Source organism: Leptonychotes weddellii, chromosome 8 (assembly GCF_054177405.1).
Source record: "Leptonychotes weddellii isolate Sample4059 chromosome 8, ASM5417740v2, whole genome shotgun sequence".
Classification (NCBI taxonomy): domain Eukaryota; kingdom Metazoa; phylum Chordata; class Mammalia; order Carnivora; family Phocidae; genus Leptonychotes; species Leptonychotes weddellii.
In genome coordinates, this window is record NC_138376.1 from 113,015,573 (window position 1) to 113,039,487 (window position 23,915).

The window sequence follows — 23,915 nt, forward strand, 5'->3', positions numbered from 1 at the left end:
CACAGACCGGTACCTCTGAAACAAATAATATATTATATGTTTAAAAAAAAAAAAGAAGATAGTAGGAAGGGAAAAATGAAGTGGGGGGGGATCAGAGGGGGAGACAAACCATGAGAGACTATGGGCTCTGAGAAACAAACTGAGGGTTCTAGGGGGGAGTGAGTGGGGGGATGGGTTAGCCCGGTGATGGGTATTAAAGAGGGCACATATTGAATGGAGCACTGGGTGTTATACGCAAACAATGAATCATGGAACACTCCATCAAAAACTAATGATGTAATGTATGGTGATTAACATAACATAACAAAATAAAATTAAAAAAAAAGATTTATTATGTATTTTCAGAATTATGTTGGTGTCGCCAGTACAAATTTTTTAAGCCGTGGTTGTCTAGTGGGCATGTTATTGGTAAGCAATGAGGCTGTAATTGCTCTTGGATTTCTTTGGGAATCAATATTTTCCTTTTGATCCTTATTTAGGGTGATCATATAATTTATTGTCTATACTGGGCCACTTCTGAGAGTGAAGTAATGATTTTGGAAGCACAGGTGTAAACAAGACAAACTGGTCAAACGGTGACATGTTTCTTGAGCCACGCTGGCCTCTAACTGTATCTGTTTACTGATGTTATGGGTAATATATACATGTATTACCCATACAAATACATGTAACATAAAATACATGTACTTTGTATATATGCATACATGTATGTATAATAAACAATCAGTAGACTGCTCTTGTCAATTTTAACTAATTTTACATTTATCTAATGTTACTATACACATTAATACTAGCTACGATTTTTTGGATTGTTTATACAATATTCAAATAATGAGTTCATGATAATCCTGCCAAATAGACATGAATCTCGCCATTTACAAATGAAGAAAGAGTGGTGGTATCCAAATGCCCTCCTGATCCTTGTTCTTACACTCAGTGGCAGTGTGGGTGCTGATATAGAAATCTACAAAAGCGGCACTTTTCGGGTGGCTGAGGAGAGGGCATCCTGCTGTGTACCAGTATCATTGTCAAGCTGGTCTGGGGCTTCTCCCTAGGATCCTTCCAGATGTGCACAGCTATCTATCTGAGTAGAAGTACTGACACCCAATCTTTTAACAGCAAACGATGACAAAGAAGCTCATCCTGTCAGTATTCATCATACAGCCAGCCAGGAGGCTAGGCACATGTTTTCAGGAAATATTTGTAATTCACACGCCTTTCCAAAATAAACACAAACAGCTTGTGCGTTTGTGTAAATGTGAAACAAGCACATGCACTTCCCTACCCTGCAAGTCTACTGGGTCTGCACATGAAAGGGGTGCCACCATCAGGAAGAACTCTCTCTCCAGCTACTACCCCAGCTTGGAAGGAACTAGCATTTGGGAAGGTGCAACATAGAAAATCATCTGGACTTTACATGACCATTTACTTTGCCATAGCAACTGTCTCAGATAATGTTGCAAGGATCTATCACTGATCAAACAGAATATGTTACAGGTTTTCCTGTTCCCCCCAAATCCTATATTTTCATGACCAATGAATAGAGAATCCAAACTAATAATATCATCACTTTGTGGGAAGGTGAAAACAGTGGTTCCCTGGGCTTTAATGCCTTTTCATAACACTAGTCGCAGAGTTTCTAGTGAGAAGGGGATTTTATGATTCAGTTTTCTGTGGTGCATTAACTGTTATAGACCACTAGGGTATCATTAAATCATTACCTTTTCTAATAGAATAAATAGAATCAAATAATTGTAGTTGACTGTGTTTATTTACCTTCAAAAGAATACCTGCCTAACTACTTCAGAGTGGATTGTGAAAATAGCTGCCTTGACTCTAAGCAGTAATCTTGTTCTTATCTCTAAATCACAACAAGGGCTACAAATTGCTGCCTGAGTGAGGCAGCACACAAGGCCTCCACGGGGTGGGAAGTGACTGCTACCTTCTGAAAACAGGGGATTCATGGCGGCCGGGCGGGAATTGTTGGCGATTCTATCTGCTGCCAATCGAGGATGGCTATTCTGTAGAGTGGTATGGCAGAAAGAACTCTGGACTAGGCACATGAACACCTGGGAACCCAGACGCAGTGCTGCTGTAATAGGTCAACAGTACATTTCCAGCAAGGCAGGGAACTTCGATAAGGGTCTAGACCTCCTTGGGTCTCAGTTTCCTAATTAAAAAAAAAAAATCCCATGCAAGTGGATCAGATTATCTTTTTGAAGATCTCTTGCCCCTCTAAAATTTCTATGCTTTGCTTTTCCAATTCTACATTTACTGGTACTTGGCAAAGCCATGCACATAGATTATCTTTCTACTCTTTACACAACTATATGAGATAGGTTCTATGATTATTGTTTTACACATGTGAAGACTAAAGTTAAGTCACAACTGGGGACTTCTTTCCCTTCAATTAATTCTTCTTTCCCTTTCCCTTCAGTTAATGCTTCCATTGAAGAGACTCCTTATTAAGTAGCACCTCAGGTCTTTTGACTTACCTAATGGGAAAAGAGGAGTGATTTGTTTTAAGAAAAAACTGGGCATGCTCAGCTCCGCCCCTTGCTCTCTCATTTGGAGACAATCACTTGACACTCCTCAAAGGTTCTGGTTGGTTCTGAGGCCTTGGGCAGATGTGGGCTGTCGTTGTGCAGCCCTGACAGTAGGCTAGACAGATGAATCTCTCTCGTTCTAAGATCAAGTAGTGAAAAGTCTATCTTGGCCACATATCTAAACTATGTCCTTAATCCAGTGTGATTATCTGTTTTTCAGTTAGTTAGTTTTTTATTTTGTTTTGTTTTGTTGTAACTTGAAAAAAAATTTTAGGGGTGCCTGGCTGGCTCAGTTGGTGGAGCGTGTGACTCTTGATCTCAGGGTCATAGGTTCAAGCCCCATGTTTGGTGTGGAGATTACTTAAAAATAAAATCTAAAAAAAATTAATTGAAGTATAACTCGCATATGGCAAAATGCAGAAATCTTTACTGTACAGATCAATAAATGTTTACGTAAGTACATACATGTAACTGCTGCCCAGATCATGATTTAGAGCATGTCCAGAAGCTTTCATTTATTTAGAGCTTCCTAAATTCATCCCAGCAATATTTTGTAGTTTTGCAGTGGGCAGAACCTAGATATTTGATTTTTATTATGCTGCAACAATTTGTATATTTGAAAAAAAATTTGTTATTTGTTGCTAGTATATAGAAACACTCTTGACAGTTGTATTTTGGCCTATAAGCTTGCTAAATTAATTTATTCCAATTTTCAATAAATTATTTTGAGTTTTCTATATATATAGTCACCTTACTAATAAAACATATTTTATCCTCATCTGTTTGCCCCTGGGTCTACTTCTTGTTGCATCAAATTTGGGAAGGAAGTACATTATCTGTCCCACTGAAATCCCAGGGGTCCTGAACTTAAGGTCACACAGCTAGTAAGTACAGAGGCAGTGGCCTTCCAGAGCTGGACCTGGTTTCTGCCAAGTGGCACTATGCATGTGAGTATCAGCTTTATTCAACTGCTGGAGAACTCCCCTGACAGACAAGATATTTGTTAGCAAAAACAATCAGTTTGATATTTATTTTTCTTTGAGTTTTTAATAATATTGTCCCAGTTTGAATGCCCAAAGGGAGAGGATAGAGAATATAGATTGAGAGAATGTTGAACTGCAATAGAGTACTTTTGTTGATGACTGTTCTATTTCATTAGAGCAATCCCACCACTACGCATAAATCTACTCATGTTGCCTCTTCAAATTTAGACCCTCAGCATTAACTTCAAACTAAAAAGAAACAAAACAGCATTCTATCTCAACATAAAACAAGGCAGTATTGGGGGAAACAATGGTAAACATAACTGTCCCAGATAAAATATTCTGATTTCTTGGCATTTATAACTCTGCACTGCCTCTCTGTCTGAAAGCATTATACACTCAGTACATCATTTGATACAGTCTCAATTCAGATCAAAATAGAAAGGGCTGTATTATTTTATTGTTAAGAAAATAAAACTCATATTCCTCTAAATGACCCAAATATTAGATTAACTGAAGGAAGATTAATCAGATTATTTTAAAAATAATGACCTCAAAGGATGAAAGTACCCTCAGTTTTTCTTGAAAACCTGGGCTGCTAAATTTCCTTTATGCTTTTCTAGGGAGAATTCGTGATGAGATTCATGACTGTCTAGGCTTGTCCATGCTCAAGTCTAGGATCTATGAATTTTTGTTTGCTCTGACTCTATATTTTCCTTTTTCCCTAAAAATTTTTCTCTATTCACAAAATATGACCCCTCATTATTTTTTGCTCAGTTTATTAAAATGTAAATTAACTGCTATGTAGGATAGAAGAGAACAAAGGAAAGTTCATTTAATCGAGCTTATGTTATTATCACTGTTATTATTAGTTGATTTCTATTGCTTAAACCCACCTGGTTTTAACATATGTGAGCATTACAGACATTTTTCTAAATACACCATCACAATCTATTGTTAAGAGAGAAATCCCCCACTTATATGACATGTGAACAGCAGGCTCCCTGCAAATTGATGATAATATATGGAAAGCCTCAATTCCCTGAAAATACAATTGCATTTTAGGTAATTTGTTCAAAAAATTATAGTGTATGTGAAAAACAAATGGGGACAATTGCTGCTGTGTTTAAATGATGCTGAGGATCAGTCAGTAACATTCCATTGAACTAGAGGGATAGTTCAGAGAAAACAAGGGCAGCTTGCTATGTTCCTTTGCCTTTATTATTGATGTGGCACAAAACGCTGTCATGAAGTTATAAACCACTCCCCCTGGAGTAACTAATCTTTGCAGGTTTGCATTAAGCATTTGGCAGGTAATCATAGAGATAAAGTATGTTACAGAGAGCTGGCTGCTTTAACCACTGTGGGAAGTTAAAGTGTTGTTAAAATTCATCAGGCACCAACTCTCTTCTCAACAACCTGCTGGGTCAGAATCCTTGCCTATTCCTCTGGGCCTCTATCAAGCTCTAAGAATGCGTATCTCTTCTCACAGCCCCACTTCTACTTACTTGTGGGTGATAGGAAACATGCTTTCTTTTACATATGCAAGAGAGTTCCATCATTTAATATTATTATGGTCCATTTTGAGTTCCTGTCAATGGTTTATCCTTTTTAAAGTACCTCTAGTTTTATGTTGCCATGTTTAGACTGAGCTAATAGGTTAGAGAGGATTTTGCAGAAATACAAGAGCTATTTGTAAATATTTTACTGATCTCTGACCTATTTAATTAGGATCTAACATAGCATTTTCTGGTAGGCAATATAGAGTCTTATTTATTACAGAAACAATACCATATAATTATATGGCATTGGCATCTTAATTCCACTTTCATAATTGACTTCTTATTAATACAATTAGTATCTACAAGTTGACACAATACCATACATAAAAAAGTATACTTTGGGATATATTAAAGAATTTCATATCCTTCAGCCTTTTCCTTAGAATTCATATGCCAAGTGGTAAATTGGAAGCCTAGAATAGAAGCGTATCATGTTCTAAACAGACTCTGGGGTTTAAATACAGGTCATAAGGTTTATTACCATGCCTGTACCACCTAAGAATGAGATCTATTATGGATTTTAATTTAAGGTTCATCTTCCTGGGTCGCTATTAGTTGATATTTTATGTTGATATTTTAAGTAGACAACAGCCCATGTAGATCACAACACTATCTATCCCAATGTTGCAACTGTTGGGATTTCTTGAGTGGCATATTGCTTTTTATGTGGTGTCTCCCAACAGCATTTCTTGAAAGAATCAAATTTGGAATTCCTAAGGCCCCAATAAGAACTCATGGCTAGTGAGACTTTAGTCAATATGTGTCACAGAAATTGAAAGAGTAGTTTTTAAGATTAATGTTGTCAGGCGCATATAGGAAAAGAATTCTTAGCAGAATCTGTTGATAAAACAAATACAGGGTGCAGACTTTATGCAAATGTGCTTGGATGTCAACTGCTCTGCTCAGGTTGTAAAGGGCATATTTATAGAAATAAGAATGCCAAATATAGATTCAATAAGAAGGACTTCCTTGAGAGGTCACAGGGCTGATCTGAATCTATTAAAATTATATTCAGAAATGGAATATAAGCAATATACTCTAGTTGGCTAAGTTGTTTCTCATGGAGTATGGGTTAACATTCTGAAATAGCTGTACATGCACCAAGGTTGAACAAATAAATAAATGCATGGCAGATGGTAGAAGCCAAGTTTATCACAGTTGGAGTGGGAAGTTAGAGACAAGTAAAGGGGGAAACTGGAATAAACCATGTGGTACTGGAATCAAGTTGGAGGCATTAGCATGAATTTAAGTATAGCTTAGTACAGATATTGATAAGTTTATATAGAAATAATTATATATGAATATATTTAAATGTGGACTGGTATACATATATTTCCCAGATCAGTGGGCTGAAGCAAAAATACCCAAATAGCAACAAACATACCCAGTGCCCAGGTCTTGGTTTGTAATACCATTCTCTAATAAAAAGGATCAGGACTTCTTCGGAGAAATATAAAAAATTGTAGGGCTGGGGCAGGAAATGTACAAGATGAGTGTAGAGCATCTTGCAGTGCCAGAAAGTAAGGAAGTGCTTAAAAAACAAAACAAGATATATGTTAAAGGGACACCAGAGTCAACTGAAAGACTACCAAAGCCCAAAGGTCTTTCCCAAAGCTGAACAATTTAAGCAACAAAATAAGCGATATAGTATTGAATTATAACCCAGAATATAAAATATAAATACTCACAAGTCCATGTTCACATACATAAATTATTAAATTAAAAAAAAAATAAATGGGGGAGAAGAGACAAATCTATACAGAAGAATTCCAAGAAAACTATGCCCTGCCCTCAAGAAGGCGGAGAATAATTCCCCATCCCTTAAGTGTGGGATACACTTAGTGACTTGCTTCCAAAGAGCACAGCATTAAAAGGGGTATAAAAAGAGAGACCTGGTGAACACTATCTTAGCCAGGTGATCAATGTTAACATCATCAGTAATAAATTGATAGGGTGTTCTCTTAATATGTTGTGTTGAGAAAGACACTACACCTCTGTGGTCTTTCTCCCAAAACCTACAATCCCAGTCTGACTATGAGAAATACATCACCAAACTCAACTTTAGGAACCTTCTACAAAATATCTGACCAGAAGTTCTAAAACCTGTCAAGGTCATCAGAAATAAGGGAAGTTCAAGAATTGTCACAACTGAGAGGAGCCTAAGGAGATGATATAAATGAATGTAATGTGGTATCCTGACTGGGATCCTGGAACAGATAAAGGAGAACTGATGAAATATGAAAAAAAATAATGGTGTTCAGTTAATAATAATATACCAATCTTGGCTCATTAATAGTGGCAAATGTAACATAGCAATATGAAATGTTCACAACAGGAGAAACTAGGTGCAGAGTATATAAGAACTCCCTGATAAAAATTTGCAACTTTTCTTTAAAAGTTTTCTAAAATAAAAACTTTATTTGTTTTAAAAATGGGCAGGATTATGTCAAATCCGACCCAGCATCACATACAGAGATAACATGATTGAATGCTTGCTATGTGACAGGAACTTAATCAGGTGCTTTACATATATTATCTTACCCACCTCACCATGCCTTATGAAATCAGTGATATTACCATATCCAGCTTACTCACAAAAAATCCAGAGACTAGTGGGTTGAATGACTTGTCCAAGATCACACAGCTGGATAGTGGTGGTAACTAGACTGACACCCAGCTGGTATGACTCCAGAGTTCTCATTCTTAAGTATTATGTTGCTCTGTCTCTCGCTTAGTTGTAATCCAACAGTGATATTTTATTCAGCAGGTTCATGGAAAGATGTGGTATTTGCCACCACATTAATGTTTGTGTGTGCAAAATAAAATATGCCCTTGCTTGTAGATTATATAATCTTATTACAGAGAGAACTTCTACATATTTCATCACATGGTGAGGTCACCATGATTTATTTCACATGGAACATGTTGATATAGAGGCAGAATATTTTGCATGGCTCTTTCATATAGGTGTTCTATTCATTAGTACATAGGGAAAGTTAAAAGACAACAGACAAAAATTATTTGGAAAGAAACACACCACTAAGAATCAATATACTAGATTCTACGACCCTCAGACTGACCTAGTCACAAGAAACTATGAACTGATTTACTAAGGTTTTATCTGAGTTCCCAGACTACTCCAGGGTTAATCCTTCTGGACACAATTGTCCGTGCGCTTAACTGGGAGTGTACTTTCTCTTCTGGGGGAAATAATCACAGAGGTTAACTTAAGAATCTAATTAAACAAGAGCCCTTGAGGCAGGCATACAGTCTTGGTTGGTAATAACAGTTTGGAAGTCACAGGATAAGAACAAACTTAGAGGAGGCTCTTAATGTACCACAAGGAGCTCTCTGTGCCTGTAGTTAACCTGGACTGCTAACCTAGACTATTGGGGTCAGGTCTTTGCAAACTGACCTTGCTCAATCTTATCAAATCACACTTATCAAAAAAATGCATTTGAGGAACATATGGAATGTAGCATCGCTGGGCCAATATTTCTGTTGACTGTGGGACTTTTTTAGTGTTTTATGGGAATTTTGCTTTCTAGGATGCCAGGTGTTACACCATTTTTGGATGATGCCTCAATCATGGGATTCAGTTCTACTGAAGTAATTGGGCAACATATCAAGACTTTTCCCTCATGGCGTCTAGTTATTCTTAGATGAGGGTATATGAGACAAACACAAATGTGTTTAACATGATGTTCTGTCTACACTTATCTCTTGTTCATATTTGTACCCAAAGTGGACTTTTTTCTAGTGTAATAAAGCCAATTAGTTTTCATTAGGACTTGGAATTTAGATGAGATACATGTGCCTGACCACCCCTTAATGTATCTGATTCTCAAAAACATATAAACAAGTATCCACCTCTAGAGAGAAGGGAGAACACAGAAGGCTTGACACCCACTAAGGTTCAAAATTGAGACAGCAGATATAATGGACAAGGTTAGTCATAACCAAGGCTGGATTGAAGGAATGAAACTCATCAGGAAAGTAGGAAAAGTCTAGGCTGATGTGTTAGATTTATCCCAAAGCCTGTGTAATTTGAGGATAATCCTGGCTTCAGGTGTAAAATTGAGTGATAGTAGAACTCTTTCTGACCATGTGTGTGTATGTGTGTGTGCATGCACGTGTACGTGCTTGCACATGCTTTGGGTTAAATAGATACATGTGTGCATTCAAAGTACTATACTATTTTGAAGCCTGATATTCTGCAGCATTCTTCAAATGAACTTAACATAAAAAGGGGAAGCCTCCTTCTCATTAACACAAGGCATGCTGAGTTGTCACAGTACTCTGGATGAGGTTAGAAACATGGCATTAGTCCCCCTTTGCTGATTTCTTTCATAACTAGGAACAAAAAGGCAACAGTGGAGATGAATTCCACCCTTACCTAGGGATAAGAAAGCCAATGTAGAGGGTCACCTGGGTGGCTCAGGTGGTTAAGCATCTGACTCTTGATTTCAGCTTAGGTCAAGATCTCAGAATCCTGAGATCAGACCCCGCATCAGGCTCTGTGCTGAGCATAGAGCCTGGATTACACTTTTTCTCTCTCCCTCTGCCCCTCCCTGCCAGCATTCTCTCTCTCTTTCTCTCTGTCTTAAGAAAAAAAAAAGCCCATGTAGAGATTAGTTTGCTGAGAAATGAGCACTGGAACCAAGGCTTATATATTCACCCTGTATATGCTCAGAAATATTTGGGAAGGATAAACCAGAGAAGAGATTGATCAGCATGACACTGTCACATTGATCAAATATGACAGCTGCTTCTAGTGGTGAGGTCAACAGGAAACCCATTAAAAACATCTTCTCAAGAACATTCGGCATTGATTTTTCAGTTGTGCCCCCTGAAAGTTCACAGACTATAAAGTGAAGGCAGCAATGATTTCGCTTTCCTCCATAACTGCTGAATCAGAATCACCAGGTATGTCTGCAACTGCTCATATAGACTGGAACAGCATAAAAATACACTGGTGTATTTTTTTCAAGTTATTTTAGTTCCAGGGGGAAAAGCTTGTTTTGTGTACCAAGGGATACTGTGGTTTATTGGTGAGTTTCCATTGCCCCTGGCTTCCTTGAATGTGATGGAGATACAAGTTTTAGAAGCCCGGATTAGCTTGTATATGAAGAGTAAGGAGAGCTGGGGGCCATTGTGCTGCCAGAAATCCACCACAACACATCCCCTATTTCTACTGCCAATTGCAAAGCCGCCATCATATTGTCAGAATAGACTCCACCTGCAATGGAAACACACCTTACTTGTTTCCATGCAGTAATAAGAGTTATTTAGACAATTGTCTTCTGCATTATCTCAATGTTTATCATAGTGAATGACTGACAGCTCAGGAGAAGGATCACGACCTAACTGAGGCTTGATTATTATTGATGGTGACTAGAGTACACTTGAGAACATTAAAAAAGAAACCTGATGTGATGACTATAAGCTATTACTTGAGATTATTGAATATAAACTGTAATATAGATGGTCTATTTAATACATTAGTCAAATTAGGAGCTCTTAAAATCTGTAGAAATAAAATAAGCTGTGTATAAATGGAAAAAATGAAGGTTGGGAAGTTCAGGCAATTATTTCAGTCTGAAGCAGTAAGTGAGAAATTTCTTCAAATCTCTTAAAAGATAGAACCAAGATTCTCTTCCTAAGCTTGTGAACTGAGTGTTGTAGGAAGAGAGCTGTTCAAGGCTCATACCCATCCAGTTGTCTGAAGGGAGGAAGATGTTAGTACCTGGAATAATAGGAATTTATAATACCTTTTAAAATAAAATTTTAAAGATAATGCAAGCTTACGTATTTAACAGAATAAGAATTTAATATTGTAGTGACTGCATTCTCATTTTGAAAATCACTCAGCCGTCCATGGTGCACATTCCATATGTTGGACTCTGTGCTGCTTGTAATATTTTAAACAGTCAAACTGTGTGTGACCCAACTCTAAGGATGAGAATTTAAAAAGGGAATCAATCACTGTAAAATTCCAGGCAGGCTTCATGCAGGAGGTTGGACACAGACTGCTGTTAAGCAGGTGTGAGACACTGAGTAAAGAAAGCAAGAAGAGGCTTCCTGCATAGCAATATTGACAGAGGTACAAATACATAGTGTGGAGGAAACAGTAAAAACCTAAGCCTTTATAATAACTTGGCTAAAAAAGATACCAATAATACTACCTATTACTTATTGAACTTCAAATAGCGAGTCACAAAGTAATAAGGCAAAGGGAGTCCCAGCAGGCTTTCAGTACAGGCAGCTCAGGCTTCTTTCAGGCACCATCACTCCTTTTTAGGCCTTATTTTCCTAGATGGTTGTCCAGTCCTCAGTGACTATTTTCAATATGCATAAGCTCAGGAGTCTTATTCTAACCCAATGACACTCATGAGGTCGTGAGGAAGATAGGTGAACTTAAACAGGCAAACAAAGTTAATGTTTCTCTATAGTTAGTTGGAGTTTGGATCTTAAACAAAATTCAGGATTACACAGCTTGGGATAGGCCCAGCAGAAGCCTTGTTCTATCTGACCTTGTTAGACCCAAGTAATTTCAACCATGCTGCATCTTTTCCAAACTTTCCTGATCTCCAAACCTCCAAACTTTGAGTTCAGATTATATCACCATTGAGAAAGTCAACTTATAGCATACCTGACAGAGCCCAATAAAATGGGACCCTTCTCTTCCATGGTAAAAATATACCAGCAATTGGATAAAGAAACTATGGTACATCTAGACAACAGTATATTATTCAGTGGTAAAAGGAAATAACTATTAAGATGTGAAAAGACATGCAGGACACTTAAATGCATCTTACTAAATGAAGGAAGCCTGTATGTAAAGGCTACACACTGTGTGATTCCAACTATGACATTCTGGAAAAGGAAAACTATAGGGACAATAAAAAGATCAGTGGTTGCCAGGGGCTCGGGGGTGGAGGGATGAATAAACACAGCACAGAAGCTTTTCAAGGAAGTGAAAACACTCTGTATGATACTATAATGATAGATATAGGTCATTAAACATTTGTCCAAACCCATAGATTGTACACCACTAAGAGTGAGTTCTAATGTAAACTATGGACTTTGGATGATAATAATAGGTCAGTGTAGGTTCATAAATTATAACAAATATACCACCCTGGTGGGGAATGTTGATTGTAGGGAAGGCTGTGCATTGATGGGGGCAGGGAGTATATGGGAAATCTGTGTACCTTTCTCTCAATTTTGCTGTGATTCTGAAACTGCTTTAAAAAGTACAGTATATAAAAATATATATGCTAGCATTTATCTCATATTTGCTCTGTAGAGGGTTAGGAATATGGAAAGTTTCTATTTTTCCTGTTTGTACACACATATTTGTATCATTGTATATCAGATCATTTTCTTAATATAAATCTTCAGTAAAATTACTCAATCAAGATGTTTCCTTAGACTCTTGATGTATCTTGAAAAAACTGTCCTTCAAAAAAACTATACCGTTCATTCTACCACCGGCTGCATATTTGAGTGTTCATTTTACCATATCTTGACCAACACTACATACTACCATTTTGTAAAATTTGTCACTTTGATAGATGCAAATTACACCCGTTGTTTGCTTTGGTTACTAGAGTAAACCCTTCTCTTTATTGTGAATTTTGTATTCCTGTCAGTTGCCTCATTAGTTTTAAATTAAATAATGATATTTATTATAGTATGTTCAAATAGTTATAATTGCTTCACTTATGTGAATTTTCTTGTAAATAAATTTTAAAAATATAAGTCTGATTTACCAAGCACATCACTGTGCTGTCTCTTTAGAATAGGAATTTTCTGGAAGGAAAATTGTTGGAAGCAGTGCTATCTGAATTTCTGCTGCAACACGCAGACCCCAAGTTCTATGAGAAGGCCAAGTCATATGCAGGCAGTAATCCCAGGGTCTGGGAAGCTAGCTTAATATCTCTATCCTTTACTTTCTAATTTAGTTTAGCTCATTTATTTACTTTGTTTTATGAACCTTTTAGCAACATCTCTACCAAATGAAGTAATTTTATTGAAGGATTCAGTTTCATTATTAGTTTGCCATATAAATGGAGTGTATAATAACATTTGATGGCCTCTTATGATTTTATAACCTTTGGTAAATTCTTATGAAAGGAGGAAACATGGTAGAAGACAACAGGCATAGTGAAGTAAAACCATTCCTAGCTTTCTAGTACCACCAGGCAGAACCTGGGAAATGAAAGACTGGGAGAAGGCAAGACTGGGAAATGGGCTGCCAGATTCTGCTGAAGTCTAGTATGGAGGCAAAACACTGTTCCCAAGGAGTACTGCCTGGGTTGCCATATTACACATCTCTGGAAGGTGCCATTCTCAGAGAAGGCAATGATAATAGTACCCTTGGAGTTCTGCAACATGAAAGTCCTTCTTGGAACTAGAGACAGGGATAGGCAAATAACTTAAGCAGAAAAGGGAGAACCCATGTCGGGGCCTTGGAAACAAGAAGTCATGGAAGAGCCATGTAGACATCTGCAAACTAACAGTGGCCAGAGATGGTGCCCTTTTAATGGGCTGGTTCCAAGGCAGGACTTCTCTCTCTAGGAAGGGGATTGTGAAGAACAAGTCTTTAAGCAACTGTGGTATCATAGAAGCTGCTAGGGAAGGTACTCAGACAGAATTATAGAGAGTTAAGTATTGCATTGAGCAAATGATAAACCCATGAGCTCAAGACTAGGAGGAATAAAGATGATTCTTGTTGAGTTGAGGGATGTAGCAGATACTATTGGTGCCCTACCCAGATCACCTTTCCCAGCCAGAATACTCATAGCCCTGATATGCTGATAACAACCTCCAGCTACCTCCTCCTATGAAGACTTGCTCTCAGACAACCTGGAAATGCCTCATCAGGAAGGCTGCACCTCCCCACCGCTTCCTCTGCCCCCCAGAAGCACTTGGCCAAATGACTGACTGACTCTAAATTTCAAAAACTGCCTCCCTTGCTAATTCTGTGGCCAATCTGTATTCCAGAGAATACTTGTGGGATCAGACTGAAATTTCTCTCCAACTGAGAAACTGCTAACTTATTACCCAACCCTATCCTGATTCCCTCCCTCTCTTTCTCTTGAGAACACAACTCAATAAATCATTAGCAAAAGAATCTCTGCCTTAGGTTTTACTTCTCAGGAACTCAAGCTAGATAAGATAGGTGGCCTGGAATCTACTAGACTGTAGTTAATAATAGACTCACGATTCTAAAAATCTTTCCAGCTTTTCCACTCCACATCAGGATTGATTGTGAGGCACTTTTCTCAACTACTGTCAGCGTTAGACCCTTTCAAGGTATCTGCTAAAATGAAGATTCCTGGGCTGTATCATAAATCCACTAAAAAAACATCACCATTATTGAGACCCAGAGCACCCTGGGAGAGTCTCACATACTTTAAAGATGAATAGTGATGTTCCGGGGCTTGGAGTAGAAAGAGGTTTATTGATGGAAATCAAGTAGGTGGGCAAATGAAGAGAAATGGACCACAGGAGTTGGGCACCAGGCTGAAGCAGAAGTTGAGGGTTGAATGCATAGCTAACACCATGTAATACAAGTAAGAGGAAGCTCAGTAATGAAAGCAACTTTCCCAGAGAGGGATTCAGAGCTTAGAAATATCTACTAGAGAATTATGTGTTTTTTGTATTTTTCTGTCACTTCCTTGACCCTTAGGGATCCTCCTTATAAAGTAGAAATAGTGAGACCTTCTACCTAACAACTTATATGCATGTCATGGAGATAGACCGAAATAATGTGCTAGGTGCTTTAAACCACCAGCTGGAAGAAAGGGCATTACATAAATACAAGTTTTAACACCATTGATACATTCCTGGCTGAATTTCAAAGCCACAGTCAAGTTTTGAAGCCTTATAATAATCATGAAGCTATAATGAAGTTCAAGAGGCTTCAGATTTAATCTTCAAAATGTCAGTCAATGGAAGGGATTTTTTATTCAATTTCTAAATTATTCCTAACTGAAGGCAGATAGTACCTACAAGATTTCCATAACCAGAGACTCATATTTGCTTTAAGAATAAGACTGCATAATGGATAAGTTTTCCCATTAAATTTTGGCTGAATTTCAAAGGGAAAAAGCCTTTCAAATGAAGAGGAATTCTGTATACAGGAATTCAAGCAAGGATGAGGTCTGGTCATTTCTCACCAGGACCACGGAATAGTCTTGGGCTGAGAGAAAATAAGGTTGTCAAGACAAAGACCTCAAGCTTATGGTGATTTATTAGTGGGAAACAAGGTATCATGGCACAATAACAGCATGTGAAGATGCAGGTAATGACACATCTGGTGCTTTCCAGACACAAAACCACTGCAGTACAGCATGCCCACTTTCCCTAGGACTTTTCCACACCTAGCCAGACATCAGCTGGTGGGAAGCATGTATGAGAGAGAATAGCAGATATTCATTCTGGTCTTAGCTTATTCATATCGATTCTTATTCAATGCAACTGTAACTCAGTAACAAATTCCGGCTTTGACATCTCCATATATACCCAGGAAAAAAATAGGGTCAACTTTCTAGACATGGTTTGAGAAGATTTACATGGTATTTGTATTGTGTGGCTATGCACAAAGTAGTAAATGTTTCTGAGTCCAGCTTCATCATCTTACAAAATAATTTGGATTGTAATTATGCCCAGATGTTTATATTAAAGGTAATCCATAGGTTGAGAATGGGGCCACTCAGTTTATCAATGACTGTCACTGGCATTTAGCAAGGATGATGAAAGAGTCCAACTTTCTGGTCATTGGTTTTCACCTTCTCATTCCCCAAACTTCACACCAGTAATTAGGGTCAGATGAACCTGTGCATTTTCTTCTTTACTTCTGTTCATTCTTGTTAGAAATCCTAATTAGCAGTGAAATGGTTGAAGGAGAAGTGAGCCAAAGAGGGGAAGAGAAAATCTGCCTGAAGAACAAGAATTTTATAATAAGAATGTGTGATCTGACTTTTCCCCATTGTGTCTTTCTAGACTTAAAGGGAATAAATATTGGAAAGATAAAGAATGAATCAGTGATTATTTTCTTGAACTGGGTAAAAAAAATATGACCAGTAATAAAACATGGATACAAGAATCAGCTCCTCAGGACTTAGGCTTTTGTCTCTGGTTTCTTTGGATTCATTCACAGCCATTGCAGCCATTATTTGCACCCATATGAGGAGGAGCTTAACTCCTTCCTGGGAGCCACACATCCTCAATGACAGGACCAGTCCCTCATCAGGAAACCAGAGTCTCTCCTACCAGCTGATCCTACCGATGACACCAGAAGATGTAGCATCTATGTTTGCCCACATTATCAGGAAATGTAGTACAATTCATTTCTAATTCCTTTCCTAATCATTGTCCCAAATAATACATACAGAAAAATATTTAGGTTTAATGAAGCATAGTTATCAATAAGAAATACTTTTTTTTTTCCTATTTGGTAATCTAGAAAATAGATCCTACAACTGAGAACCATAACAGGGATGGGGAGAAACACTTGTCACTTGTGTTAGGTGAGAATCCAAAATAAATAAGCACATATTTGAGGCAAATCAGTGTCTGTTAAGTGCCAGGAACTACTCTCTGAGAGATTACATTCCAAGCCTATTAGATGGCATGGGTAACCAAGATCATTTAACTGAAATAAGAGTGTTTTTTTAGGAAGACAATATGCTCTGAAAATAGATAAGGAATAATAGCTTTTAACTTTTTGTGGTAGGCAGAATGGCCCCCTGCAAATGTCCGAATCTCTGCAACCTTTGAATGTTATGTTGCATGGCGAAGATATTTTGCAGAGATAATTAAGGTTAAAGGGCCTTAAAAATAAGGGGATTTTTTTTTTTTTGGATTATCCAGGTGGACCCAATCTAAACCACATGAGCCTTAAAAACAGAAAAATGTGGCAAAAGGATAAGTTGGAGAGATTTAAAGCATGAGAGGGACTCTACCCATCTTTGTCAGAGTGGCCATATGGACTGTGTGAAAAAGTATGTAGAAATCTTATAGGAATAACTGCTGACAGGTAGCAGAGAAACAAGGACCCCAGTCCTACAGCTACAAAGAACAGAATTCAGCCAGCAACCTAAATGAGCTTGGTAAGGATTCATCCCCAGATTCTTATGAGATGCTACACAAGACCCAACTGAGCCATGCTATACTGAGCCCTCTGACCTACAGAACTGTGTGATAAGAAGTGGGTATTATTTTAAGCTGATAACTGTGATCATTTGTCAAGGCTGATACACAACTACAGAAAGTGGATAAGAGACCCCCATGGAGAAGACAACTAGCTCTCATAAAATCTACCATCACAATAAATACTGTAGTGATCTAAGGAATATTTAAGAAGTGAAGAAATGTTTATTTCTCTGAAATGTTAACTGGACAGTGTGCTGTCTCCACTCTACTTCTATGATCTTTTCTGATTTCCAAGTCATCACAGATGCTGAAGGCCTACTTTTCAACAAACCAGCTGACTTTACGGCCATCCTTCAAGGGCAGTTGTTGCCCAGATTATATTTTTTTTACTGCCACTTACCACAAGCTCAAAATCATTTTCAAAACTAAACATGTTTGAGGTTAGAAAGCTTTCTTTTAAGAGAAAATGGGACAAACTGAAATCTACGTACTTATACTCTGCTTACCTCCCTTCAAATCTTATGAAAAGGGTATTAAGAAACTGACCTTGCTCCCAGCTCCATAACTAGTAAGCAACACACTAGAGATGGAAATTCATGCTGTCTCTCTCTTTTTTTTTTTTAAAGATTTTATTTATTTATTTGATAGAGACACAGCGAGAGAGGGAACACAAGCAGGGGGAGTGGGAGAGGGAGAAGCAGGCTTCCCGCCAAGCAGGGAGCCCGATGTGGGGCTCGATCCCAGGACCCTGGGATCATGACCTGAGCCGAAGGCAGACGCTTAACGACTGAGCCACCCAGGCGCCCAATGCTGTCTGTCTCTTCAGCATGGGGAATTTAAAGGACTTTTCCAGGTAATAGTTAATTACATCTCCTGCTTCTGACAGGTTTCTGAATTTATTTATTTATTTTTAAAGATTTTATTTCTTTATTTGACAGAGAGAGACACAGTGAGAGAGGGAACACAAGCAGGGGGAGTGGGAGAGGGAGAAGCAGGCTTCCCACTGAGCAGGGAGCCCGATGCGGGGCTCGATCCCAGGACCCTGGGATCATGACCTGGGCCGAAGGCAGACGCTTAATGACTGAGCCACCCAGGTGCCCCAGGTTTCTGAATTTATTAATAAGATTTTAAACTATACAGGCACATACACATGCAAAAGAGTAAACTAGTCTCTCTTCGTTTATACAATACCTTTCCCATTGTTTCTTGTTCACTATCCATTTGTTCCCAGCTAGAAAAAAATATTAAGTATAAAAACACAATATTGTCTTATTCTATAGAGGTTGATTCTTCCTCTGCTGGTGGGTTCTCTCTGGGCTGGTACAACCCCTACAGGCAGGGTGGGACATGGTTCTAAGTGGGCTCTGGGGTGAGAACTTCCTATCAAATATTCCAAGATAGCTGTTGGAAAATTCCTGGCAATTCCTTGAAATCCAGTCATGTAGGTGTCTAGATTCTGCCAGGATCAGGTCCTCTTCTGAAAATCCCTCCACTGAGAGCAAGGCTGCAGGGCCCTCTGCACTCTCTTCCTGTGTGAATCTGAAGTTCACAATTAGCACATTCACATTTTTTTATAGCATGGACTTCCCTTTCCTGTCACTTTCTGTGTCTCACAATTGAGCATATCATTATTTCAGCCTATCTTGTTGTTATATTATATACTCTCAGGTCATGTTACCTAATTGAATCATGTGAATATGTCCCATCACCTCATCTAGACTATAAACTTCTTTGGGTATGAATATCAGTTTATTAACTTTTTGTACCCCATAGCATGCCATTATGTATTCACACAGTGTTAGGGATACGATAACACAGAATAAATATCTGATAGATTTACTTGTATTTAACCCCAAGCAGGTGATGGAGCCTGCCTTGTAACAGAATGTATGTATTAAGCCCTGTTTTTTCTGATCAAAACATCAAGAAATTTTAAATAAAGCAGAATTGTAAAATAAAATAATTAGTAGAGTGGGAATAATATCAGAATGACAATGTAGTGTTTAGATGTGGGTAAGAGAGGGAAACAAATAAGAAAAAAGATTTTTTTTAATCTAAGATAAAATTGAAATTTTAGGAAAACAACATACCTATAACATATAAGGGTTGGTTATGCATGATATAAAATTTATAATGTAAAAAAAGACAAGTGAGGACGGCTGGTTGGCTCAGTTGGTTAAGCATCTGCCTTCGGCTCAAGTCATGATCCCACTGTCCTGGGATCAAGCCCCAGGCTCCTTGCTCAGCGGGGAGCCTGCCTCTCCCTCTGCTTGTGCTCTCTCTCTCACACACACACACAAATAAATAAATAAATAAATAAATAAATAAATAAATAAATAAAATCTTTAGAAAATATATTTAAATTGTTAAGCTTTTAAAAATAACTTTTTAGGGATGACTGGGTGGTGTAGTCAGTTAAGCATGTGTCTCTTGGTTTGGGCTCAGGTCGTGACCTCAGGCTTGTAAGATTAAGCCCCACCTCTGGCTCCATACTCAACTTGGAGTCTGCTTGGGATTCTCTTTCCCTATCTCTCTGCCTCTCCCACTCATGCTCTCTGTCTCTCAAATAAAGAAATAAATCCTTAAAAAAATAACTTTTTAGAAATGTCCTCTTTCATCTCAAGCTCAACATCAAAGTCAAAGCTCTTTACCATTTCTTCCAAACACTCCAACCTTCTCTCACTTCTCTGCTACTTTGTAGCAGGAAACTTAGTGTCCAGTGGACTCTCTAGGATGGAAGGAAGAGGTCAGCTGACTGGGGGTGCAAGGAGCCCCTTGCTGTTCTCAACCCCATCAATGGCTGAACTCATGACCTTTCCCAGCTTCTAGCACCTGGAGCATACATAGCACTATTGGTCAGGGGTGGAGGTTGGGGGAGAGGGGAGGGAAAGCCCACCATAGGGAGAAGCAAATTTCTGGAAAAAGTACAAAATCCCTGAATTATGCCAGTGATGTGTTCCAAATCTATTTTGTTTTTCAAACCTATTGTCTGTTTTCAACAAATCCAATTGGGTTCTGAATTTCTTATCCATACATAAGTCCTAAAGCTTAGACTTCTGATATGGAGCTCATATCTAACTTGATACTCTTCTTGGGAAACTTGCTTGGCAATTGGGGAACTTTTGATCACTGTGACATAGGTAGAAATGATTGCAGGGTTTTTGAAATTCATGGGTAAGAGTTAAATGTGTAGTATGACTTTTCCATCAAGTAACAATTTACCTGAGTTTCTAATAATCAGCAAATCTGATCCAAGTATTTCTATACTGTCAACCATATATAAGGAGAGATTCTTACTAACTAGTTCTTTCTAATCTGGGTTTTTGGGGCCCTAGAGTTGATAAAATTAGTGAAATCATCAAAAGAAAATAGCAGGGTTTAGGTAATACACAAACTGAGTTATTCTAGACTGTGAATTGTCATAGAGGATATAAAAAACACCTTTTCAGTACTGTGATATAGGGAGACTTTTAATATAAGTCTCTGTGAACCAAGAGGGAATGAGTTATTTTCACTGCTCCTTAAGGATTTCCTTGCAATATTTGAAAGTTCTTTATTTACACCTCTATGGAGTTTGTTTCATATGTTATGAAACCATTATAGAATTCAGAAAATAAAACCGAATAAACTATTTGCAGATAGAATTAGAACTAGTGACATGTATAAGGCTTGAACAAGTGGACTTGGCTTTTCCTTCCTCTGAGACCCCTGAAAAGCATTTGAGAATTAAACATGCAGTCCTAGACCTCATTATCACCACCCTGAAAGCAGTCTGTTTTTGTGTTGCAGGCAATGAAAGCTTAGAAGAAAACTATGTCCAGGACAGTAAGATGGGGTTTGTCATCAATGCCATCTATGCCATGGCTCACGGGCTGCAGAACATGCACCACGCCCTCTGCCCAGGCCATGTGGGCCTCTGTGATGCCATGAAGCCCATCGACGGCAGCAAACTCCTGGACTTCCTTATCAAGTCCACGTTCATCGGTGTGTCTGGAGAGGAGGTGTGGTTTGATGAGAAAGGGGATGCTCCTGGAAGGTAAAGCAGTCTTTTCTGTAATGGTTTGAATAACCTTGTGATCCTCTTAGCTAGACAGATGGCAACTCTGGCCCCTTTGGTTTCATGGTTTCCAGGGGTCATAAGGATAGATACAACTAGAAAGGTCAAAAGATAGGGCTAATCTTAGATGGAAATTATGTTATAAAACATTGAAAACTTATTGGTAAGCACTCACAATTCTGTATTCTCCCAATGCCAACCCCCTACCCAGCTATTACCCTGGCCCTTCTCTCAGAATGCATGGGACCTCCTACAAGCCCAAGAAAAGGATAAGATTACACCTGAGCAGCAGGCCCCTCCCTGGCAGTTCCAGCACCAGACCAGCATCTTTCTGATCGATTGGTCCCAAGGCCATCCTGGTTGTGTAATGTTTTAATAGAAGCTTAATAATCGGGCACCTGGGTGGCTCAGTCCATTACATGTCTGCCTTTGGCTCATGTCCTGATCCTGGGGTCCTGGGATCCAGTCTGGCATCGGACTCCCTGCTCAGCGGGGAGTCTGCTTCTCCCTCTCCCTCTGCTCCTCCCCTCCCTGCTTGTGTTCTCTCTCTCTCTGTCAAATAAATAAATAAATAAATCTTTAAAAAAAAAGAGCTTAATATATGAAGAGAACCATGTCCTCCTTGTGTATCCCCTTTCCTTGAGCTAACTTATGTTCCTACTAACATGTCTCTTGAAACAAAAAAGAAAAGAATTTTCTTTCTGGTATCAAGTCTCTATGGCTTCCAAAGAATTAATCAGGAGGCAAAGAAAAATTAAACCTAACAAATATATATGTTTTTCCCCAAGTCATTTTATATACAGTCTGTTCTGCAACTGCTGCTTTTATAATATCAGTTAGCTCACATGTGATTGGTAGAGAATGATGTCAGTTTAAAGAGCAGTTGTCTTGGTTCATATGAAATTTTCTAGGCAAGGGATAATCAGAATCGTGGGAAAAGATTAAAGTCTGCTGCAGGAAAGAAAAAGGCCCTCAGCTTGGCTGCTATTCAGTATGCCCACAATCTTGGTTTTTTTTTTTTTTTCTTCTCTTAAGCCCTGTTATCCTTCAGTATATGATTTTACAGAATGAGAAATTTTAGGAAAGCATATGTTGTGTTAAAATGGAACATCAAATCATTTAATCCTCATTGCTATAGGCATATCATTATCCTCTTTTACAGATGATAAACTGAGTGTCAGAGAAACTAAGAAACTCACCTAAATTCATGCAGTGAGTATCTGGTAGATGCAGTGCTGTCTGAGTCTGACACTTATAATTTTTTTGCCACATCATGCTGCCTTTTAGCTAATCCTAAAATTAGGCAAAGATGCTGGCAGCCTGCTTAATGTCATTTCAAAGACATGTTAGAGACTATCTGACCCTAAGTAATTCCCAACATATCTCTTCCTTTCATGTGAGCTTAAAGTTCTATGTTCAGACAGTGCTCAGACAATATTCAAATAATGATGAATTTATCAGATTCCTTCCAGGCTACCAGTTAGGTAGGAGGAGATGTAGATCCAAATGTGAGTGGGGTGGATGGAATGATTTAGGGCCTGGGGATGTGGAAAGCTTCCAGGTGCCCTCTGGGAAGGGCACTCTGGGAAACAGTACCAGAAGGAACAAATGGACCTGAGATTCAGAACACTGAGCACTCTCTCCTTCAAGCCCGTGGTTGTCATCCTGGGTTCCACTGGAAACTAGGCTCCATAAACTGTTAGATTTGGAATGGAAACCTACCTTCATGATTCTCTAAGATGACGTACACAGTGTGCCCAGTACAGGACCAGATGCATTTTAGACACTCCATATGTACGAGTTTCCTCCTGCTCTCTTTATTTGTAAGTTACCCAAAATATAGGCATGCAGTTTTAGCTTGTTTTTCCTCCATGTGTAATTACATGTTCAAATCATGAGCTTTCCCCTGGGTTCCTTTTCAAGGATCACTTCCTCATGCTTGAAATTGGTCAGCTTAATCTGTGTTCAGTTTCTGTTTAACCACCTCCCTCTGCTTCCATCCCCCCTCATACCACCATTCACCCTCTTGTAATTATTCTGGTTAATCATCATGCAACATAAATTGAGTGCATCCAGAGGATGCTATAAAACTGTAATTTACAGCATGAGGATATTCCAAATGAATGCCAACGTGCCGGGAAGGGACTCAGGTCAAGAGAAAAGAGCCGTGTTCATTAACACACATAGCACAGGGGAAAGCCTCTGTTTAGTGTCTCAGTTGTTTTCCCTTGGTATCTTTCAGTATTTTTGTCCTCTGGCTTTTGGAACTTTTTGAAAATGTGTTTTCGTGCCAAAATATTATGAATTTTTCAGTTTCTAAATGCTAATGAAGTGTGAACTGATTTCTCCTATTGAAGAGCAAACGAGGATTGAAATAAGTCTTAGGAAACTTGATGTGGTTTTGGAATATAAGTGAGGTTCAGTGGGGTGGAGTCCTGAGCCAATGACCAAGAAAGAATTCTTGAGACATCTTTGGTGCAAAATGGTGGTTTATTAAAGCACAGGGATAGGACCCGTGGGCAGAAAGAGCTGCCACAGCAGGGTTGTGAGGGGTGGCTGATTATATACTATGGAATTGGGGGAGGAAAGGGAAAGGGAGATT

The 23,915-nt window shown here is 38.6% G+C and overlaps 1 protein-coding gene across 4 annotated transcripts in view; it reads left to right on the forward strand.

The window, feature by feature from the left end:
• GRM1 (glutamate metabotropic receptor 1) overlaps nt 1–23,915 on the forward strand; it is a 377,107-nt gene that overhangs the window by 290,646 nt on the left and 62,546 nt on the right. For all 4 annotated transcript variants that reach the window (XM_081829111.1, XM_081829113.1, XM_081829114.1 and 1 more), the window contains one exon: nt 21,046–21,292. In XM_081829111.1, the coding sequence (XP_081685237.1) occupies nt 21,046–21,292 (247 nt within the window). The remainder of the gene's footprint in view (nt 1–21,045; nt 21,293–23,915) is intronic.